At 47.2% G+C, this 23,950-nt stretch overlaps 1 protein-coding gene across 1 annotated transcript in view; it reads left to right on the top strand.

The window, feature by feature from the left end:
- The first annotated feature begins 2,389 nt into the window (after nucleotides 1-2,389).
- LOC140610920 (uncharacterized) overlaps nucleotides 2,390-23,950 on the top strand; it is a 29,907-nt gene continuing 8,346 nt past the window's right edge. The window contains exons 1-4 of the mRNA XM_072787481.1: nucleotides 2,390-2,402; nucleotides 3,185-3,629; nucleotides 4,318-4,355; nucleotides 5,688-5,751. Coding sequence (XP_072643582.1) covers nucleotides 2,390-2,402; nucleotides 3,185-3,629; nucleotides 4,318-4,355; nucleotides 5,688-5,751 — 560 coding nt within the window. The remainder of the gene's footprint in view (nucleotides 2,403-3,184; nucleotides 3,630-4,317; nucleotides 4,356-5,687; nucleotides 5,752-23,950) is intronic.

A 23,950-nucleotide genomic window follows, 5' to 3' on the forward strand; every position in this document is an offset into this window, starting at 1 on the left:
AAGAAAGGGACTAGGGATGAGGCTCAGAGAAAAAATGCTGTACAAGTTTTGTTTTATAAAGCTACACGTAATGCCTACGGTGGCCGCACGTGTCACCCAAACAGAGTATGCGGTTTCACAGGAGCCAGCCCTCTGGGCCTGTGGTATAGTCCCAGAGGAACAGTGAAGAAACCCATACTACACAGTTAAATGAGTTTTCCAGGGTCACACAGAGCTGGCTCTGACCACTTTCACATACATCTTTCTGCCTGGAACTCAAACTCCTGGAACTTGTGACCCCAAGCCATGAATGACACAGACCACAAAGAAAATCGCAAGAGTATATATTTGAGACACATCTGAATATATGAAGATATATTTGAGAATGAAATACCTAAGGGAGGTTGAGGGAAAACTGTGTCTAAAGGATACCCTCAGGGATCAATGGTTGGCTCAGCAGCTTAGCGCCTGCTTTCAGCCGAGGGCATAATCCTAGAGTCCCAGGATCAAGCCCCGAGTCCCGCATCAGGCTCCCTGCATGGGGCCTGCTTCTCCCTCTGCCTGTGTCTCTGCCTCTCTCTGTGTCTCTCATGAATAAATAAAATCTTTTTTTTTTTTTTAAAAGATACCTGCATTATGATCAAATCTTGGGAAGGACTATCCTTTGGCATCCATGTAGGGCCAGAACATGAGGGGCAGCCTCTGACCCAAGATTCCTGTATCACCTGGCTGTCACCAGTCACCGCCCAAATTCCTTGGCTTGTGATTTATCCCTGCCTCTACCCCGAATGTCCTTTTCCCCCTTCTTCAGTTTGCCAGCTTTTATTCATTCTTGAGAAATTAAGTTTAAGCATCACCTCCTTTAGAAAATCTTCTTTGAATCCCTGGTCTGATGCAGGAGGAGCCTCTGTGCTCACAGTGTGCCCTTTGCAGAGCTCTGCAATCATCCTCGTTGCGTGGTGCTGCGCTGTGGTTTTGGCTCTGGTGGTTTCTCCACCCCCTCAGCCCAGACTGTAGATTCCACGAAGATAAGGACAGTGCCTACTTCTTTTTCCTCTTTCCTAAGAAAACCTTGCTTTTGTTCAGGTCCCCCTCCCTCCTGCACACCGACCACGTGCCTTGAGGGGGACCCCCTCTCCCATCTCAGCAGATGGAGCTGACTGTTTAAGACAGTGGTTCTCAAGTAGGGGCAACTCTGCCCCTTTGCGGAACATCTGACAATGTCCGGACAGACATTTGGTTGTCACACAACCAGGGTTTGCTACCAGCATCCAGTCAGTAGATGCCAGAGATGTCACTTAACATCCTACAAGGAACAGGACATCCCCTGTCTTCCACCCCATCCCTTGGCCCCATCAAAAAGTTATTCAGTGGGATCCCTGGGTGGCGCAGCGGTTTAGCGCCTGCCTTTGGCCCAGGGCGCCATCCTGGAGACCCGGGATCGAATCCCACGACGGGCTCCCGGTGCATGGAGCCTGCTTCTCCCTCTGCCTATGTCTCTGCCTCTCTCTCTGTGTGTGACTATCATAAAAAAAAAAGTTATTCAGTGCCAGAAGTCAGTAGCCCCGAGGTGGAGACACTGTGTTTTAAGTCAGTGTTTACGCGACTTTGCTTCCTGAATGGTCTAGGGATACACACGTGCCCTAGGTAAGCCATCAGACTGAATCGAAGGGCCACTATTCTATGACAGGAGAAGAATCGAAGAATCCGATGATAAAGCTATAAAGTTGGATTGTGGTCATATTGTGGTGAGATTTGTGTGTAATGATTTATCCGGTAATGGGGAGGGGGTACCATGACTAGGATGGTATTTCAGGCCAGTGGGGCCACCATACACACTGCAGGTGTGGTAGCCAGGAACACTGTGAGACAGCTGTCACCACATTTTCCCAGTGAGGAGGTGGGGTGAGGGTTCCTTTATGACCCTAATGATTAGCACAGTCTTCTCTACCCAGGACTCAGGAAGGTTCCTTCCATAGTTGGGTTGTAACCATATTCTGGAACACAGCAAATAGACTATGCTTCTGACCTTATTCTTATTTCTTATTCTTTATTATTTCTTTAAAATAACAGCAACAACAACAAAAAGCTATGTCACCTGGACGTTTGTGGTCCAGCGAAGAAAAATTAACATCTAATAAATCCCCAATCTCCCTGTGTTTTTAAAGGACATTTTAGGGAAGTTTTGTATAAATACTGAAGTCGGCAGGCATGCATATGTGTTCTTATAGAAATAGCTTTTGAACACACCTTCCCGGGACAGATTTGTGATTGATGTGGCGCCTTCTTGAATTGCTGAGCTTGACTCTGAGGTCAAAGGTCTCAATGTTGAGGTGCCCTTCATCAGCCTGCTGGGGCTTCAGGCCTACAGAAGCAGCCGTCTCCCACCACCCAACTCACTCCCCAGACCATGTCCCTGGCAGGTGAACACTGGCCCTGAAGGCATTCAGGAAGTTAGATGAGTTTTGTGTCTTCCCTTTGTTCCTAGTAATGGCTCCAAAGTCAGTTATTTTGCAGAAAAAATGGGATGCTTTAGATTAATTCAGGGCAGCCCCTAGCTGGTCCCTTAAACATCACATCCACTGACAGTTTTGTAAGTATTGCCGCTGTAGTGGCTTTCGTAGTGTGAAAGATCTACAGTCCTGGCAACAAGTTTACAGATAATTTATTCTTCAGAATTAAGAGTGTAAAATATTGCTTTTTAAGGTGTGCTATTTCTGAACCGAAAAAACCTTAAATGTAAAAAATCAGACCATTTATAGACGTTTTTGTCAATTCTCCCTACTGCATAACCCCGACGTCTTTTCTGACTGTTGTGATGGCAAAATACCGCTTTCAGTAAAATGTGAATGTAAATTTAGAGGAGGTTATGATCTTTTATATCTTTCTTCTTGGCCAAGCAATTTAATTAGGAAATAATCTTCTCTAACATCTCACATTTACCATAAAATGATATTCTGTTTTGTTGGCAACAAAACCAAGTGGTAGCAAAATTTGGAGCCGTTACATTACTATGAAGACAGTCAGATTTCAAATAGGAACAATTTGGAAAAAAAAAAATCAGACATGCAAAGCACTTTTTAAAAAAGCAATCTCCCATTTTAAAAAGTAGTAATCTCAGTAGAGCAAAGAGCAGGGTGACGGGGCTAAATCCTTCAAGGAAAAGGGAGCAAGAGGGGAGTGTGTCTCGGGCCGTTCACACCAGGGCGCAGCTCTGGCCTGTCCGTGCGCGCGTGTGGCTGTGTGCCCGCGTGTGTGCACAAGCGTGTGCGCGCGCAGGCACGGGGCCTCCGGGGGCCTTCGGGTGCTCGGGACCCCGGGCTTTCCGCGGGCGGGGGCGCAACCCGGCGGGGCTGCGGGCTGACCCGGGCCGTGCGCAAAGGCGTGCAGCGCTGCTCTTTGTGTGTCGGTTGCTGCTCGGCAGCTGCTTCTAGCGCGTTGGTTGCTGCTCGGCGGCCGCTCTGTGTCGGTTGCAGCTCGGCGGCTGCTCTTTGCGCATCGGTTGCTGCTCGGCGGCCGCTCCTTGCGTGCAGGTTGCGGCTCGGCGGCTCGGCGGCGCTGCACCTCCTCCCGCCGCGCTCGGGACGGGCTCCTGCCCCGGAGGCGGCTGCGCCCGGCGGCCCCGTTCCCTCAGATGCCCTCCGCCGCAGGTTTATGGTTACAGTAGGGCCGCCGCCTGTCCCCGCCCGGCGGGCCGTGCAGCGCCCGGGCCGCCCTCCCGCCTGGCGCGCCCCCAAACCGCCCGCTCCGCCTCCTTATTTGTCTGCAAAGCCACCGCACGTCGAGGCGGAGAAGCCCGCGGGGGCGGGAGAGGCGGGGCCGGGGTGCGCCCAGGGCGGGGCGGGGCGGCGGTGCGGGCCCCGGGTCCCCCCGGGCGGCGGGCGCAGTGGGGGCGGCAGGAGCACGGGGGGCGCGGGGCGCGGGGTGCGGGGTGCGCGCCGCCGGTTCCCGCCGAGTAAGCAGTCTGGCCCCACGGCCACACCGTGGCTGGAGGCTCTTGCTGGCGCCGCGCCCGCCCCACAGAATTAGCTCATTGTTCACCGGCACCCTGGCGGCGGCGGCGGAGGGAGGAGGGAGGAGGGGGGAGGGGAAGGGAGGGAGAGACTCAGAGAGGAGACACACGCTCCGGGAGAGCGCGAGGCAGGGAGACCCTCCCCCCCTCCTCCTTCCACGGCCGCACTTCTTGGAAGTGGAGCCGGTTTGGGTTTTGTCTCCCTCCCCTCCCCTCGCCTCTCCCTCCGCCCCTCCCCTCCCCTCCCCGCCCCCTCCCTTCCCCCTCCCCCTCCCCCCGCCGTCTTTCTAGCATGATGCCCTTTTTCATCCACATTTGTGTTTCAGGTGTAGAGAGGAGACAGTGACCGGAGCGGGCTTTGTCTGTAAGTACGTCCTCCCCCACCGCCGGCCGGGAGCGCTGCTTTCTCTTTTGTGTCGGTTTCTTGCCGTTGCTCTTAGCTGGACCCTCCAAGCCTGCACAGTTCATGCTGCTTCCCTCTCAATTTTAAAGAGCTGAAGCGTGTGCCTTGAAGAAATTCTGGTATTTTGGTCCTGCTGCATTAAGGCTGGAATTTAACTTGGGCTTTTTTTTGTTTTTTTTTTTTTTTTTCTTTCTTTCTTTCTTTCTCTAATGCACAAGTTTCTTAAGAGGGAGAATTCTTTGGGGAAGGGGTGGGGTTTTTTGCTTGTTGGTATGGGTGATTTTTATTCTTCTTGCTCATAAAGCATTGTTACGAACTGTTTTTGCTTCTTTGCATTAGATGCACTTTGGTGCATGCACCCCCACCCCCTTTATTAAATGAATTTGTGTCCCTCCATCTGTACACTTTATTACTCTCCGCCGCGCTGCCGCCAAGGGTCTTCTCAGGCATTCGATCTTGCAACACTTTTTTCTGCATTTTCTCATAAAAGCAGTGGAACTTTGGGGGAGGGCGGGCTTAAAAATAAATGACTGCCTTTTGCTCGGTGTTGATAATAATCTGATTTACATTTCTGTGTATCTATAATAACATTATAGGAAAACTCTAAGAGCTTATGGTACCCTGTTGGAGAACTTTTAGTTTCTCCATTCATCTTAATTTTTGTCATAACTTATGTTAACAAAAGAACTGCGTTCTGCTGATACACAGGCTGAGAGGGAAATCACTGCAGCGTATGCATTAGTGTTTGTTTGGTATAGAGAGAAGGGCATAATGGTGTATATTCCTGACTTTTCCCCCCCCAGTGTAGTTTTTTTTTTTTAAGAAAAAAAAAAAACACGGAAGGTTATGTAATGCAGTGCCATTTCCAAAAATATCCACTCCGAGGCATTACACTACACGGTGGAAGGCTGATTCCTGCTCTGCTGTCTTGATTGCAAATATACTGCCAGTAGTATGTCTGGAAACAAAGAGCAGCCAGAAAACAATCTATTTTTATCGCGTGGTTCTACTTTTAAGTTGCTAAACCTTCTGAACTCCTTCAATTTAAAGATGAACCAACTGCTAAGAATAGCCCAGGACTCTGCAGAGCGGGTGCCGGGATTCCTTTGTCCCCAGTGGAAGCCCACAGACCCCTGGAAAGCCCTCGCAGAAGCCCCAGGGGCTACAGTAATTTGCATGTAACTTATCTTAACCACAGAAAATTATTCTTTGTCTGTATTCCCTGAACAGGCTTTTTTCATTGCTGACCTGTGGTGAGGCCATTTGTCTACTGTATTTAAACATATTTTGCAGGTTGGTCTCCCTGGACTGAAGAGAGGGAGGGTGCAAGGCCAAGACTGTTACGATTCTCAAAATGGTAAGAATGGGTCAACAGAGGAGATTCTCAGTAGATTCTTGTTGGTCTTTATTTCGTATAAATATCAACCACCCGCCTTCATCCTGCCTCAACCCCTTATTGTTCCTACCACATTTGACCTTTAAAAGGGTCTCTCCGGCATGTGGAGCCTTGCAGAATAGCAGTTCATAGGAACTGGATGTGGTGAATCCAGTCTTTTGATTTGCAGTCATTTCGAATAGAAAACTGAAATTCCTCTTCCAGAAATGAAGATTTACTTAACTTGAGCAGCAAAAACCATTCTGTTCTTTAAGGAGAGTGATGTGTTGTGACACGCATGGAAGAGGTGGCAGCAGCAGGGCTCAAACAAAGCAATGGTCCCAGCCTGGAGAGAGCTAGGACGTGGCCTCCCAGCAGGAGCCTGTGTCCCACTGGCCCAGAGGCCATAGTGTCTGCCGTCCTTAAGAGCAATATATATGAAGAGCATGGGCTTTGCTATTCATGTAGTCTGTCTGTTGTATCTCAAATAATATTAGCATTGATACTTTTTGTGGATTCATCACTTCTGAGAGGCATCTGCTCAGTTTCAGAAGTCAAGCATGCTACCTGTAAAGGAAAGCGTGACTATTTCAGACAAGCCCTGCAATCCACAGAGAGGGCAGTTCAGTGTGTGATGACTGATTAAAGAGCAAAAGGGATGAAATGCACATTAGAAACCGCTGACTAAGCATATCAATCTTCCATGAAAAATTTCCTCCTTGCAAATAAGGCTGGACTGCGAAAACTAATAGAGATGCCCTGTAACTTTTCAGCTAAGAACAGCATGTCCTACTACAGATGTTTATACTCTCTCAGACACCTCTTTGTCGCTTAGAATGTGTGATTTCCAAATTTAGTTTTAGTTTTTTTTTTTTTTCAAACGAGGGTGGAATTTAGTGAATCAAAATTGAATCTGATATACTTGGTGTTTTCTTTGAGAACAACCCAAGTATAGGCTTCCAAGGAGAAGAATGAATCAGAGCAATTACATGAGTTCAGTTTGAATCCTATTAACAAGTAAGCTCTTTATTTTGTGAGTCTGCCTCACCTGTCAGTTCAACAGGTGGGTGTCAAAGCCTCAAGTAAAATAGCTCTTGCTCGACCTTAGAGCATAGTGGCTAAATTAAGGAACTTGATGTGGAAGGGCAAAAGGGATGAACAGCAAATTAAACTGCTGAGTGCATTTTGTGCAGATGGTTCCTAACTTCATAGTAAGTTTCTAACTGGCCGTTGTCATAGAGTGCTGGGATGGTAATAAAGTGAACTGCCACAACATATTTTTGTTTCTTTTTTTGTTTTGTTTTGTTTTTTTCTTTCATTTTTTTTTTTTTTAACTGAGACTGGCCACATCAGCTTGTCTTGTAGATGTTTATCTAGAAGCTTCCCCTCTGTATCACCGTGGGTAGACCACGGAGGTTCATGCATGTTGTTATATGTCAGGTGACCAGTTTGGTTAAACGTAAATTCGACCGCTGACCTTGCCAAAACCAGTCCTATAGGTCAGGCTCGGGGAGTAAATATCATGTTTCTGTATTAGTGAGCAGAATGAGCTTTGTGAAAGCCCAGCGTGTGTGCCAAAGCCGAGAATGAAAGTTGGAATGATTTGAATGCAGAAGAGTAAATCTAAATTATTATTACATGTTGTTAATTTCTAACAGTTGTCCTTTATGTATGGTGGCAGAATGAGAAATCACAGTGTGTTGCTCTTGGAAGGATTTCTACTCATGGAAAAAATTCTTACAATTTTTTGGTGATCCTTTCATCAAGATGTCAGTCCCTTTTGGCACAAGCCCATTGCCTGAAATGAAACCACCGACAGTTATTGTCTGTGGGTGATTCCAAGTAACTTTCTAGCAATTCGTTTATTCCGGGAGGCCTGAGCTAAAAGTCTTTGCATACGTTAGTTTTTTGTTTTTTGTTTTTTTTAGTTTCCATTTTATTCTTTACAAAACTGTTATTAGTGGCATCTTGTGCCTCCTTTTCTCCTTTTTGGCAAAATGAAGTTCTTTTCTTTCCTTGATTGAAACTGGCATTACTTTGCTGATCTTTGTAACTAGCTTACTTAAAGACTTAGCCTACGTACTATAGAAACTTCTGCTAGGGAGGCACTAGATCTAACACCCGGCCACCTCTGGAAAATATATGGACATCCCTTTTCTGTTAAATGTGTATTTCCACTTACGTAATTTAAAACATTAAAGAGGATCTAATTTCAGTGTATTTAGACTGTTAAGGGCTAATGCCAAATACAAATTTAGGATCAGCTCATTGTAGGGTAAGAAATTGCTGGTAGACCTCAGAATTCAAAACAGAGTGATTCAATATCTAGATATTTTACATACACCAAAATGATGTTTCACAATAATTTGAAGAAACTCAAGAATCCTAGAGTGCCTTTGCATTATCAAAAAAATACACTTTGTTAACTCTCCCAGGCACTAATCACATTGTGTAGGGGACTCTCAGAGCACCGTGGGGGGCGGGGGGCGGGGGGAAGCACCATTTATATAGATTACAGTGTATTGCGTTGTACAACTCGGTACTGTTAAAAGGTGTAATTCTGAATATAGTTTGTGGTGTCTTCATTGCCCAAGTCTTTTCAATAACTCATTCCCAAATTTTTTAGGTTATCCAGTAAGCATGTATTTTTCCAGTTGCCCATTTCTAATTTTTATTTTTTTTGCAGTTAACAAGATATTGTGAATCTGAAGAGATCTTCTGTATTTAATTTATATTTGGCTTTTAGCTAAATTAGAATTTCTAGGATATATTTTATGTGGGCTTTTGGTATTTAAGTGTTTTATTTGAAAGGCACTTACTTCAGATATGTCCATGAGAAGAAAACACTTCAGAATGAGCAGATGATCTTAATGAATAGTTTGAAAACAAATAAATTATTTAATCCAGTGTCAAGGTTAAGTCCTGATTTTAGACATGACTACCCTCTGTGCAGTAAACTTGCCTTTGCGTATGTGTGTGCATGGACTCACAGTGGCATCCACATGGACTCATTACGTTTTAATAGAGATCTAGGAATTGGAACAATTTAAGTTTCTGAGGCTGATGCTGAGCTTTTCAAAAAGATGAGTTGACTCTATTGTACCGTTCATAGAGCTCTGCTTTTTGTACAGTCTGTGAAGTGGCATTCATGGGCTTACAAGGGGACTCTTTCAATAATCTCTCCGTTAACATAAGGTTTTCTTGTTTAAAGAGAAAGACAAAGATTGAGGAGGGATGAGGTCCTATTGGTAGCTGGGCCGTTGGGCTTTGGAATGTAAATTTACAGGTTGCTCAGTTGATTGTGGAGATGCTGAAGAGTACCTAGGAGGGTAATTTTATATGGTGCTATCTTACAGGAGGCCTTCCAGCACACTGTGAGGGGGAGATTGGGATTGTTTGGGGAATTAGGACAGAAGAGATATTCTATCCAGCTTTAATCCCAGTCCAGCTTCCTCCTGAGCTATATAGAGAATTCAGGCAGGAGAAGGCATTTGAGCAGAAATCTTGGAATTAAACAGCCACTCAGAGTGTCACTCTATTTTAACGTGATAGAATTCTTAACGATTTGTATGTGAAGCATATCATAAGTACACTAAAGGAATTCACTTTATCTTAAAATGCATATTTCTAAAGTAGACAAATACACTTCTGAAATGTGAATACTTGAGAAAATCATAAAATGTGAATACTTCACTAAATTAGACGAGGACTGTGTACATGACAAGCATTATACATCATCCACACTGGACTGACTGGGGAGCCTTGGGGTGAAATACTGGCTTCCCTGGTCTGGCACATTTTTTTCTTTAGTGCCATTCATGGCTGAAAAGTCTTTTAAGGTCTTATCCTCACAGCCAAAGTGAAATGGAGCATTGACGTAGTTATCAGAATAATTGTGCTTCAGACAAAACAAAAAAACTTGATTTCATCTGATTCATCTTGGTTATTCAAAATGTTGCTGGAGTGATAGAAGAGTGGGCAGGATTTGCCTGAATGATCTGTGTAATTTCTTTGTTGTACAGGAAAAGACTAGGGATAAGGAAATCTTATCAGCAAATCCACTTTGAATATGCCAGAGGAAAACATATTGAATGTACTTGGACTATGTCATCTTGGTTGATCAAGATATATTAAAAGATTCCAATTTTAAACTGTGCCTTTGCTTTGAACTGGAAAACAGATTAACCATAAATCTTAGCCCACATCTGTAGAAATCATGGTTGCTAAAAATATCATTCTGGGGTCCTAAATTTATCTGAAATGGATATTTCGAGACATATTTTGCAGGTAGGGACAGCTTCAGGGATTTCGGTCTCAGTGGTTTAAAAAATAGCAGTGACCCTGAAATTGATCTGCTAGTGCATGACGAGTATTAGCAGCTCTAATGGTTTGGGATTTAAGCATTAACATGGCTCTCAACTAAATTCTAAATATCAATTCAGTTATTAGTAGCAATGACATGGTATTAACCTGGGAGTATCACTAGATTATACTGTCCTGCATTATTTGTTGGTTGGATCATATTCCTTTCTTCCATTGGCCAAATAAATCACAGGCTCCCAAAGGGTTTATAAACTTCATAGGCAGTGCTTAATAAAGTTTTAAATATCCGTTAGAAGCTCAATAAATATGGGGTTGGACTTTTAAAAAAATTCATCCTTAATGACTTAATCACGTTTAGTTTTGGTGATCTGGAAGTAATCGGTATCCTTACCTTCTTCTAAAGAACTAGGAAGTTGAAGGTAGTATAATTTCAGTTTTCACAGTAAATTATTTTCCATTATTTATTAACAAGAGACAGAATTTGTGTTTAGGCCATAAAGCCACTTGCCAAAAGAGATTGGCTTGCAATTTCTCACATTTACCAGCTTTTAGAGCCACACTCTGATCAACCTGGTGATATGCTAGGTTGGGCCCAGCTGTGGTACTCAAAGCTCACAGCAACTTTCCCCACAGCCATTAGAATCCCCTCTGGGATCCAGGAGGAGTTTTGATCCCAGTACGGAACTTTAAAGCCCTCACTTATTTCTAGTACGGTCTGATTCTGTGATATTATGAAAATGACCCTGAGGACACAAAGGTGCCAGGACTGAAAATACTGAAGAGAACGACAAGAGTTGCCGGTGGGATCGTGCGTCTGCTCCCGTGCCAGTGGAACAAGGGTTTTTGGAGCATTTTATTTGTGCTTAGCTCTTCTGCATGCCCGTGGATGCACACTTGGCCTATGCCCTCGTCAGCTCATACATTAGTTGTGGAAGGAAGACTAACATGTGACAAATTTAACGTCATGCAGTATACCTTAGTTGTGAGTTGTAAGGTGCAGGAGGATGAGATCACTGAGCACTGGGGAAACGGCAATGTTAGGGGGAACATTGTTTTTAAGGGGGTAGAAATTAAGCTAGACCCGAAGATGGCAAGTAGGCATGCCACCGCTCCCTCCTGCGACACTTGTGGCAGACATTGCTAATCATGCTTGATACTCATTATTTATTCAGCCTGAATATGTGTCCAGAATCCTCAGTGTAGGATTCAACTAATCAGTTGAACTCCTACAACTGGAGTTGGCGCTACATTTGAAACGTAGAAGTGCACTGTTTGCTACTTGAGAGCAGGTCCCATACCTTCTTAAGCGTTTCCTCCCCAGGGCTTCTTTAGCGTTTCCTAACCCTGGTCCTTAATCCTGGTCCTTAATGATTATTAAGTGAATGAAGAATTCAGAATATTTGGATAGATTTAGATGAGAGAGAAATGAATTCCAGATAAAGGGAAAGGTTTGCTGGCGGGAGTCAGAACGATGCATTTTTATACAGTAGGGACTGTCCTTCCTATTTAGGGCCTCGGTGCCGTCAAGGACAGACCTCAAGAACTGGAACTAGAAGTCAAGGACTCGATGTGCTAAGCCATAGGAAGCCACCAAGCAGGCATCATAGAGGTGGCTTGTGGCCCAAGGCTATCACTTGGGTTCCAACCTCCAGGTTCTTTGCCTTTTGTTCATGCCCAACAGAAAAGATCACACAAACTTCCATGTACTTTGGGTTAGATGTAAGCTTATTTTGTCGCTGCCCCTCACTGTCCTCGGGCTGGCGTAGAGTGCTGGAGAGGAGGCAGGCCCCTCGCTTCGAGGACTCGGGAAGGAGGAAGCGAGCGTGGTTACCTTGTTTCCCTCGAGAAGGTGGCAGCACTTCTGGGAAATTCCAGCAGCTTCATCAGTGCCCATGTGGCCAAAGAGGGCGCTGCTGCCGTGCCAGCTGCCTGAAAGGAGCCACACACTTCCCTTCTGGGAGGCTGACTAGTGTAGCCACGTGATAATCAGTTGCAACCACATGGCCCCCGTGGGTTCCCTCTCTCCACTTCTTCCTGGGTAGCCAGGAAGTGTGTCTGAGCAGTGTGTCTACACTTGCTCAGAATTGAAGCCAACGCGGACATCATCATCATCATGACATTGTTTATAGTTTGAGGCCTACAGGCTGTTACTAAGTTAGTCAATAGTCTAATGACCATTTGAAGGGAACCTCATCACACGGTAACACAAAAGTGGGGGAGAGCCAAGACTGAGAAGGACTTTTCTGGAATTTCTTCGTCTTCACAGATGCCTAGTCTAGAACACATCTGCTTCAAGCTTTTCAATGTGGAATGATTTCACCAGCCCTTTTAGTCCCTTCCAATGTGGTTGGATTTACCCGATTCCCTTGGTAAAAGTAACATAGGTAAGCATTGTTCTTTGCCTCCTCTCACCTCACACTTCGAAATAATTTATTTTTAAGTTTCTGCATGTGGACCTTTATAAATGTAATCTCTCAGACTGGGCAGCCATGCCAAGAACCATGTTGACGCATAAGGTAGATATTTTCCTCGAGGGCCCAGCCACTCTGTTCTCTGAGCATACCCCAGGAGCCCCTGCCGTGTCTTTGCAGACTCAGGCCTGGAAGGAATGCTCCTTCTGACAAAGCCATTCTTCCTTTGAGACTGAGCGTAAATGGCAGCTCCTGCACGAAACCCAGGCGTGCACAGCCAGCGGGGATCTTCTCCTGCTCTCTGGACGGCACCTTGCTTACAACACGCTCCTTGTCGCTGGCTTATTTCTGCCCTCTGTGGCCGTAGACATGAAACAAGAACACCGGCCCCCGGTAAATGGGGGTTGCAGTGCAGGCTGTGATGCTTTGCTGGGTTTTTTCTTCTTCTTTCCCTCTATGGTCAGGATGGTGAATTCAGATGTGGAGAAGTTCATCCCAGAGAGGGAACCCTAGAACAGCTGGTGGAGTTGACTGGGTTCTCTTCCCACAAAGCGGCGGGAAGGCCTCGCCTGCGCTGACTGTTCTAATGGGACCTGGAAGGGATCCCACGACGTCTCTGAGCCCATCTGGTGGCTCCTTGAGTTCCTGTCCTGGAGCTGGCACATCCTTAGTGATCAATGAATGTGTGTGGGATAAATGAATGAGTCCGTAGTGGTGGACACGTGAAGATCTGTTACTTCTGGGCAGAACCAGGTGACCCACCCTGAGATTTCGAGCCGGTGACAGCCCAGAGCTTCGCAGAAGTGTGACAGCTCAGGTTGTAAGATTTACGCTCAGAAATGAGAGGAGCAGGACAGATGTGGGATTTCCTGGCGGGGAGCAGCCCCGCGCTCGCTCCTCCCAGGAGGCCCTCTGAGCCCCAAGGCTCCCGCGGGAGGGTCCCCTTGCACGGGAAACCCCAGCTGTGGACGGTCCCACGTAAAGTGCGGGCTGCAGGGCTCGGGCCATTGGTGCTGCACCCTCCCCTGCCCCCCGCCTGGCTGCAGCCGTGTCACCGGCTCTGGTTCCACGAGGTGACAGGGGATGCACAAGTGAATCCAGTGCCTGCCGCCGCCTGCCAGCAATGTCCGTCCTGAGCGTCGTGCCTGAACGGGCGCCAGGGTGTCCTAGCTGGGGGTTCCCCTGACTCCTGGCCGCGAGACCCGTCCTTGCTGGGCCCCGACTCACAGATGCACACCTGCAGAGGGGAGGGGGCCGGGGTGAGCTGGGTTGGGGGGGAAGGGGGGTCGCTGAGCTGAGCGGGGCCAGAGCGGCTGCGGGACAGCGAGCGCTAGGGGCGGACAAGCGCGAGCTGCGGGGCTGCCCTCCGGCCCCGCCCGGCCGCTCAGGTCACCATCGTGCGGCCTCCGATTACTGGGGCAGGTGACAGGCTTCCTGTCCGACTTGTGTTGATCCAACTCCAGCAGGGAAAAGTACTGCGGCCTGAGCCCGACGGGGAGGACGCTGAAGGCGCTTGTGCTTGAGGCGGGTCCAGGCCTCAGGAGGACACTCTGCTTGGCTCAAGTCCATGCGGGTACAGGACCTGGGGTTGGACGGGAAGGAGGAGAAAGGAGGAGACCCCGCGTGCTGGCAGCCACCGATCACTACTGTCAAGGAAAAGCTAGGATGAGAAGTTAGATGGAGGCCAGGTATGAAGATCCTGACAAACACGACTGAGGGAGTGCTGCTAAGTACTCTTCCGAGAAGTACCGTTCCGCGTCCTTCATTAGGTGACCCTAGTGAAAGTTCCCCAGAAGCTTCCCGGGACCACCCTCCGCAGGTCTATTCTTATTTTGTAAGGCAGGTGCTGAGTCTTGGTGGGTCAGGGTGCAGGTGGGGCCTTGGTGATCGCTGCGATTGCGGCTGGAAGGATGCGGGTGCGCAGGGGGTGGAACCACTCTCCAAAACATGGGCTCACAGGGCCTTGCAGTGGTGTGTGCTGCAGAGAACTCAAATTTGAAAAGATGACTTAATTATGAGCCCCCTCCGTTCCTGGATAGACATCCCAGGATTTGGTGACTTAGTTGTTTAAAAAAAAAAAGAAAAAAACTTTCTTGAAAAAAACGTGTTTGCTGCTTTGGCACTTCCAGCCTGAACTAACGGGATGTGCTCTTGATAGGACACTCATTCTATAGGACTGAACGCTGCTACCAGCTACTCAGGACCTCACAGAAAGTAGGTTTGTGGTACATATTTTTTAATTGGTTGGATAATTGAGATTCTACAACCAACCAATTGAGTTACTCCAGCCTCGGAAGTTCCGCCCAACATCTTCTCTGAGTCCTGCTCCTGTACATGAGTTTGATCCTTAATTACCTGGATTTGACTGTTGGTGAAGCCTCTGTGCCCTGGACCATAACCGGGTCTGCATCTCCTGCTGCCCTGTGGAGACTCGGGTCTAATGGTACATCACGAAATGCCCCCGGCCTTTGGATATTTTGCTCACTTCTTGATAATATAATCTTAAATTGTTCTGATCTTGTTATCAAGGTCTGGAAGCCAAGTCTTCACATCTTTTTATCTTTATTAAGCATATTCCTTTTCCTTTTTTTTTTAATGAAGACTGCTTTTTAAACTTTAATTTTATTATATGAAGCTTAACCATCTACACTGTCACAATCAATTCAATCAAAAATTCAATTAAGTTCTTTGGCATCACAAAAACAACTCATTTGATTACTAATGTGAATTTTTACTAAATTGATCAGCTACTTTTACATTGTTTAGAGGAAGCCAGAGGGACGCCATATCTTTGAGTGTCGTTGAGCACAGCACTCCGCATGCAATCGGAGGATCAAATGCTACATACCTCGTTATTTATTATTTAGTACCTTCGTGATGGTAATAACTAATAATTGGTTTGTTAGCCCATCTCTGTCTTCCCTTTTTTGTTGTTGTTCTTTTGTCTTAGAACTATCTGCATTCCTACTACGTTAATTACAAAGTCTCCAAATGGGGTCTGGTTAAATTTGTTTTTCTTTCTGAGTTACCATTCCTGGTAGTTTATACACTGTCTCTCTGGGCTAATGAGTATTTTCTTCCTCACTTAGGGTCACTTTATATTTTTTATGTAGGAGAATTGACCCTTGAACAATACAGGTTTGACCCTCACTGGTCCACTTACATGAAGATTTTTTTCTGACAAATATAATACTGTCAGTGTATTTTCTTAATAACATTTCCTTCTCTCTAGCGTACTTTACTGTGGGAATACAGCAAACAATACACATGGGTGCGAAGTGTGTGTTAATTGACTATGTTACTGGTAAGGCTTCTGGTCAACCTAGACTATTCTAGTTACTTCTGGTCAACCTAGACTATTCTAGTTAAGTGTCGGGCAGTCAGAAGAAATCATACACAAATTTTTCACTGTTGGGGGCATCGGGGCCCCTAACTCCTGTGTCGTGAAAGGGTCAACTATGTATGGTTTTATACTTGAAGATCATTGATAAAGATAAAACTTTAATTCCCCACTAAGGAGTTTTTGAATTGAAATGTTGGAAGGCGGAGCTGTAGTGCGCGCGAGGGTTAAACACATGCGGGAAGGCGAGCGCTTCTGCGTGGGCCTGGCGAGGCGTGGAGGGCGCTGGGGGCTCAGCTGCGGGTCCCGCGGAGCAGTTCGCGTTCTCGGCAAATGCGCTTCGTAACTGGCTGCGGCTATTGTAGACGTTTGTTTGGTTCTAAATATTTCCTCCCGGGGAAAACGCGAGAAAGACAAGAGCGCGAAGACCAGCGTGGCGGGTGTGATGCACGCGAGGTGGCGAGGGAGCCTCGGGGGCGGCCACGCGGGCGCCGTGTCCCTGTCCGGGAAGGCCGCAGCGGGGCGCGCGGGGCGGGTAGCCGTCGCCAGGCCGGTGGGGGCGCAGGTGGGGGCGCAGGTGGGGGCGCAGGTGGCCCCGCGCGGTCTCCGCCCGGAGGCGGTGAGGACCACGGCCGCGGCCCGGGGTGTGTGTGCCGGATGGCGGGACGCGGGGCGCCATGGCGGGACCCCGCGGGACGGTGGGGGGCGGTGGCTGGTGCGGACGGGGGACGGGAGGGGGATGGGGACGGGGACAGGTGCGGGCGAGGGACAGGGACGGGTGCGAGAGAGAGATGGGTGAGGGAGAGAGACGGGGACGGGGATGGGTGCCAGAGGAACGGACGCTGGGGACGGGGACGGGTGCAGGAGGGACGGGGGGTTAGGGACGGGGACGGGTGTGGGACGGACGGACGCTGGGGACAGCCCGGGAGCTGCCGCGGGAGCTCCCGCCTGCCCCGAGGACGGCCGCGCCCTGGCGCCCACGAGAGTCGGGCCGGGCCTCCGCGCTGCCGGCCGTGGACACGCACTGACTCGCGCCGGTTCCTCGGTCCCCGCCCGTGACGCTGCGTGAGCTGCCGCCCCTTCCCACAGCCCGCCGGCCTGGCCCCACCACAGAGAAGCTTCCAGAAGCCGAGCGTGCACCGTGCCCCAGGCCCCCGCAGGGCGGCTGAAAATCCAGGCGGTGCACAGGGGCTCATCCATCCTGATCGTAGTCTGTTCCCTTTAGTTTTCTGCCAATTTTCATAAAGGACGGCAGCGCAGTCCCCTTAGTGGCCTCTGTGGGACCCAGGCACTTGGAGCATGTGGGTACAGATCTGGCTATATTTTTCCTTTTTTTGAAGCCAGGCTTCTTATAAGATACTCAACTAGCACCTGGTTTAAGCCAATTTGATTAGGGTCCCTTGCAGCAGATAGGATCCTCCCTCCGAGTCCGGGGATCTGTTAGGTCGCAGCTTGTTGTTGAGGACAGAGCGGGCGTTAGGTGACCCAGCAGACTGGTCCAGGCCTGGGGCCGGTAAAATGGTTTTTGCTCAAAGCTCGGCCGAGGGGTTGCGGCTGCCCGCAGAGGAGGGCACACCGGTGGAAAAACTGAATGATGTCTTTGGGAATGAGCCCTTTGGGACAAAGCGCGCACCTTCTGGAAAGCTCGGTCTTGAACATGTCAGCATGAGGAATGTCCACAGACTCCTGAAAAGCAACCGGCTATTTCATTCTCCCCCAACCAAGAAAAATCCCAAATCCTTATGTCTAGATACAAGAAAACACCTTACTATGTACCCTTTGATTCAGGGGCTTTAACAAAAGAAATTGATATTTAAGGACTTTTTCTTCTATGTTGAAATTTTTCCTAAGCTCTTAATGAGTAGCACATGCTTGTAGAACAAGAGGAAAGAAACAATGGCATTCTGGGTGAGTAGCAATCAGACTTACAGTTATTTGAAGGTGAAACCTCGCATACCTAAAATTACTTAAACCAGCTAATAAAAGCAAGTCTAGATGTTTCCCATTAACCTTGGAATGTGCTTGGAAGCCGTCCCGCTGACCCCCATGCCGGTGCTGGGGAGCCGGCGGCAGCATGGCCCTGGTCTGTGGGAGACACCGGTTCAGAAGCTCCCAAGCCCGTTGCCGCCAGATGGCTGCCTCCCTTTCTCCCCCTTCCCTTCTCTCACCTTAAGCCCAGGAGAAGCCGTGGAGAGGTAGTGTTTTAGTTCCTTAATTACAAGTGAAAACCAATCTCTATAAGGGAAGGTGGTCCAGACTTAGAAACGCAATGTGTTAAGTAAATATTTACTCTGGTCCCACTCCGGGGAGGTAAGAGATTTTATTAACATATTTGTTGAGGTCATGGGGGCAAGGAGAAGCTTATGCTGTGCTTAAATGCCTGAGGGGCCTTTTTTTTTTTTTTTTTTTTTTTGCTGCTAGTTAACAAAGGCCAGTATTTTTTTTTTCTGCTGAAAAGAGCAAATATCTTGTTTTGTGGCCTTTACTTTCTTATTGTTCATTCACAAACTGCTTAATCTCAAACCAGAGCTTTAAAAAGCCGCTTTATTTTTTTCCTCTGTTTGGAAAATCTCTTCTTAGATATCCCTTAGGAGATTTGTTTCCAAGCTTTGTTCTTGTACTTTTTCTTCTGGTTTACTTTGGGCTGTTATCAGCCGTTTGTACTTTGTTTTGTCTCCATCGCCGAAAAGAAAAAATCGTCCGTTAAAAGTCCAGATTTGAAGTGTTCGGCCTAATTCCTTGAGTCCAGTCCACGATTTGGCTCTGCTTCCCGTACCAGGCTGACCTCCAGCCCAGGGGAGGGTGTCTTGGCAGAAATCTGAGAATTCCTCGATCAGTAACTCCCTTTTTTGGATTTATGGAGCCTTTAGGTGGACTGCTGGGCGCTGAGCTAGGCCCTGCTGGCCGGGGGGTGGGGGGGGTGGGGAGGGGTCCGGAGGCACGGCCCCCCCTCCGGCTGCTGGGCCTGCTCCCCCCCAGCTCCGCCAAGCCCTGACCACTCCCCCAGCTGTGGCAGGCGGGGGGGTGAAAGCAAAGGCGGTGCCTGGACGAGGTGAGCCTTTTGTGGCTTGCTCCTGACCCGATTCCTTGCTCCTCTTGAAAGTCTTTGCTATTATTCTTAGAAATCAAATTTTTAAAGGGCGAGCAGCTAAACAAGCGGCGGGTTACCCTGTGGAGCGGCGACTGCGAAAGCTCTTGGTGCTGACGATTAATTTCACATGTAAACACTTTCGTTCTGTTGCCAGCAAGGAGATTTCCTTTTCCTTTCTCTGCCTCCTTGAAATCTAGAAATAAAATCGCACAGCTGTCAGGTTCCCACATACTCCTCAGCGGCCTCTCAACATGGCTTCGCCACCAGCCCAGCGAATTTAAAAGATTCTACTCTTAGAGTCTACGCAGCTTGTTTCAGACACCCCGACTCAGGAAGTCAAGAATGACCATGTTCCCCCCGCCCGGCAGGAAACGGCGGCGGTAGGACGTCCTGCCGCGTGGCAGTAAGAGGTGGACGTTCTCTGCCCGGAGTGGACGCCAGGGCCAGCCTGTGGGACCTCCCCTTGCTGTGCGGCGGGAGGACGCGTCCCTGGGAGGCCGCGGGGACCTGTATAGTGGGAGGGCACGTCCCTGGCAGGCTGCGGGGTCCTGTGTAGTGGGAGGGCGCATCCCTGGAAGGCCGCGGGATCCTGTGCAGTGGAAGGGCACGTCCCTGGAAGGCTGCGGGGACCTGTGTAGTGGTAGGGCACATCCCTGGAAGGCCACCAACCTCTATCGCAGGAGGGCGCGTCCCTGGAAGGCCACGACCTCTCCGTTGGTTGGGCCCGTACAGCTGAGCGCCTTGGTCAGGTGTGGCTAACGTGTCCTCCATAATCACCCACTGTCGTGGCAGCCGGCTCCTGCATGTGTCTGTGTATTTAGGTGGCTGCGTGTTTCACCGAGTTCCCAAGCCAGCGTGTTTGCCAGCTTAGGTACCAACTGACACTTACTCTGCCCTCCAGAATGTGCAGAGGCTACATGCATTATCCGAATGGCCCGGGGTTCTGTATTTTTATCTTTCTGTCTTCTGGTGGCAGTGCGTTTCCTCCACGCTGTGCTCATCTGCAAACACCACTCGCAGGGTTAGGCAGATTGCTAAGACCAGGCCTCCAGAGAGCTTGCTCAGTGCATCATCTTTTGGCACCATCTAATCTTTGATGTAATGCTGTTCGGAGAAAATGATCCTCGTAACTCATTTATGGTTTCAGTTTACATCCTGCCCTCTCACATGGCCAGCAACACCTGGGAGCAGAGTAGCTCTTGAGGGAGACTCTTAATGGCACCACTTGAAAGGGTGTTTGCAAAAACGAAGTACACGTATACGCATATAAATTCTCCTCCTAATACGGTACCAGCCCGCGTGACCTCCCAGCCAATTAGGCAGAGTAGAACATGTACACACGCAGACATACACACACTGTTTAATTGGCAGAGAGATTATGAAATATGCTCCTTTGCTGTTCGAAGAATTAATTATGCAGGTTGGACACCTGCTGCCCTGCTCTGTTTTCCTAATTGCAGGGGGGTGGGCACCTGTCCCTGTTAGGTCATAAAAGGGCCATGTGTGTGCATTCCTTAAGCACACAGAACTCCACCAAGGATAGAAAATAATAATTGTGGTCATTAACAACCAAGCCATGCAGCATCTTTACAGCAGGATTCTAAGACGGCATGTTAACCAATTAGGTAAGCAGCACAGACCTATGTGACGTGTGTAGCTCTGAATAAAGCCATGGCCCTGCCTTTGAGGGTCATTCTCCTCTAACAGTCTCTTCAAAGAGCTATTGATGGGGCACCTGGGTGGCTCAGTCGGTTGAGCTTCTGCCTTCAGCTCAGGTCGTGATCCTGGGATTCTAGGATTGAGCCTGAATCTGGGCTCCTTACTCAGCAGGGAGCCTTTTTCTTCCTCCCTCTGCCTGCAGTTCCCTCTGCTTGTGCTGTCAAGTGAATAAAATCTTTAAAGAAAAAAAAAAAAAACAGAGCTATTGATAAAGACAGTAAACAGAGAAAAATACCAATTCATTTCCTGTAGGTCCCAAACCAGAATGTTTGCCAACTTAGGCACCAATTGACACTTAACTCTGCTTTCTGGACAGAAATACGGGTAGAAACAGATAATAAATAGATAAAATTCAAATTTTACATGCACCATAAAAGTGATAGGAGACATGTCCATTGTTTGATTCTGTGTGTGGACCATACTATTGGAAAACATTCTGCAAGTTTTTAAATGAAAAGCTTAGGAGAGGGACACCTGGGAGGCTCAGGGTTGAGCATCTGCCCTGGACTCAGGGTGTGACCCTGGGGTCCTGGGATTGAGTCCTGCTTCGGGCTCCCTGTGAAGCCTGCTTCTCCCTCTGCCTGTGTCTCTGCCTCTCACTGTGTCTCAAATAAATAAATAAATAAATAAATAAATAAATAAATAAATAAATAAATAAATAAATAAATAAATAAATAAATAAATAAATAAATAAATAATTCTTTAAAAAATGAAAAGCTTAGAGATTTATTTTTAAGATTTTTAAAAATTTATATATTCGTGATAGACGGGGGGGGGGGTTGGGGGGTGGTGCAGAGACACAGGCAGAGGGAGAAGAAGGTTCCATGCCAGGAGCCTGACGTGGGACTTGATCCCGGGACTCCAGGATCACCCCCTGGGCCAAAGGCAGGCGCTAAACCGCTGAGCCACCTGGGGGTCTCAAAAAGCTTAGAGATTTAAAAACAAAACAATTTAAATGATAATCTAGTTTGCATGGTTTTAGGACCTTGCTGGAGTGGCCTCTGATTTCCCTCACGTTTTATTTTTCTAATTTGGATGCCAAGTAATGATTACTGGCAAGCTAATTACCTTATGGGCTTGAAAAGCCTTATGGGCTTGAAAAGAATGAAGTTATTTTTCAAAATGCATTATCCAGAGAGTAAAATAAGCCAAGAAAGAAAGAGATACTTAAAAAGCGAAACCATCAACATGGTTTCTTATTCTCAACTTGTAAGACAGACCATTGAAACTTAAATACCCAACTATCAAATACAAGGAAGAGAATCAGTAAGAAATAGCACATTTTCATCATAACACTGTATTTAAGTATATAGTGGGTTTAAATATGTTTAATCAGAGAAAATTGGTTTTACCTGAGAACTGCTCATGGATATCTAAATACACATGTATCATGATTAGTGTGCTTAAGCCAGTGTGGTTCATTATGTCAGTTCTGTTGTTTTTAAACCTGGTTGTCAGTGAAATAATGCAGCACTATAAAAAAAAGATACATTAACTAATATAGTCAGTGAGAAGCGTAAACCCTCAGCCTTTCCCAGAATTCAAGCACAGCCTTTGCATGTTCTCCAATCTAAAACACTGTAAGGTTTCCCTTCCCTCTGTATTTTCTCAAACACTCATGTTTTCTTAATTGTTGAGGATATAGCTTGTTTCTGTGATTCCTGACATCTGGAAGAACAGTACTCTACAGGGTTTTGACGATTTTACTTGAGCAAGAGCAAACAATTATTTTATACATGGCAGTTTCAAAAGGATATGTATCTCTTTGTGAAAAGAACACAATCTTCTATTGTGAAGATTAAGGCAAACTTTGGTTTACTTGTTTAATAAAACAGTAGTGTTTAGGTATTGCCAGGTAGTTTTAGGTATTATCCAGAACGCTTACATTTCTGAGATGCACATCGCTCCCACCAATAGAGAACTCAATGAATTTTAAAAAAGAAAAAGTCAGTTGGTCTTTGTGGAAAACAGAAATTTGAATCCAGGAAACTGAATGAATGGAGTTAAGTTTAAGCTGTGTATCCACCTTTGGGGCATCAATCGACTGGTACCAAAAGAACGGGTTAGTTTAGGGTCCATCTTGCAAACAGATGGATTTTAGGAAGATAGATCAACTCATCCCTGTTTTCTGACCCATATATGATCAGTGCTCAAAGAATTCTGATCGCAGGGCCACTGGCAGCTCCTGCTACTCTGAACTTAGGAAAAAGACAGGGTACAGCAGTCTGTGGGGCTGTGTTTGTGTTGTTGCTATGATGGCCCCTGAGTGCGGCAGCAAGACCTCCTGGCCAGAGGTGCTTTCCTGCGTGGAGCTCATCACACCCACTGGCTTTCTTGGCTTGCATCTGGTCACCATCCGATGCCCTCCCAGATCTGCTCACAACCACCCCCATTTGCTCTCTTGGCAGCACTGCTGGATCGTTTGCTGAATGTTGGTTTTGGTTTTTTTTTATTCTGTTGATACATGTTTCAACAGCAGTTATATTTAACATAACCTATACATTTTTTTCTTTAATTGCACTTAAAGCACATTATTAATTTGCTAGGGCTGTCAAAATAAAGTACCACTGATTAGGTGGCTTAAACAACAGAACTTTGTTTTCCCACAATTCTGGAGTCTGGAACTCTGAAGTCAAGGTGTCAGCAGGGTTGGTTTCTTCTGAGGCTCTGGCCATGGCTTGTGGACGGTCGTCTTCTCCCTGTGTCCTCGCATGGCCTCTCCTCTGTGTCTGTGTCCTCATTTCCTCCTTATAAAGACACCAGTCGTACTGGGTTAGGTCCAACCCCAATGACCTCATTTTAACTTAATTACCTCTTTAAAGACTCTATCTCCAAATATATGCACATTCTAAGGGAAGGAAAAGATTCTGACATATGAATTTTAAATGTGGGGAATGTACAATTCAGCCACTAAGAACACACTTTTATAAGATGATGATCTTAGAAGGTCCGTCACCCAGCCCACCCCAACCCACCACGAGATTTGCACTCCTAGAAGGCAGGGACTGTATTTCGCTTCTTGTAATCCCTAGGACCCAGCAGCGTCCAGCCCACCCAGGTGCCTCCCAAACTTGAGGGGAATGCATGCAGGGACAAAGGCATTCTGAGCTACTTGAGAGCAAGGGTAATGGTTATCGTGGGTCTTTCTTTACTTTTACATCCTTTCGTGTAGAGTCCCCAAAACACCACAGGAATGAGAAAGAACAAAGCTGTAATGGAGGTAGTCTCTATTTACAACAATCTACCAACTTTTTCCAAATGCAAAAGAAGAAGTTGAAATATCCCCTTTAGATGCTA

The sequence above is a fragment of the Canis lupus genome, chromosome 2 (genome assembly GCF_048164855.1).
Source record: "Canis lupus baileyi chromosome 2, mCanLup2.hap1, whole genome shotgun sequence".
NCBI lineage: Eukaryota > Metazoa > Chordata > Mammalia > Carnivora > Canidae > Canis > Canis lupus.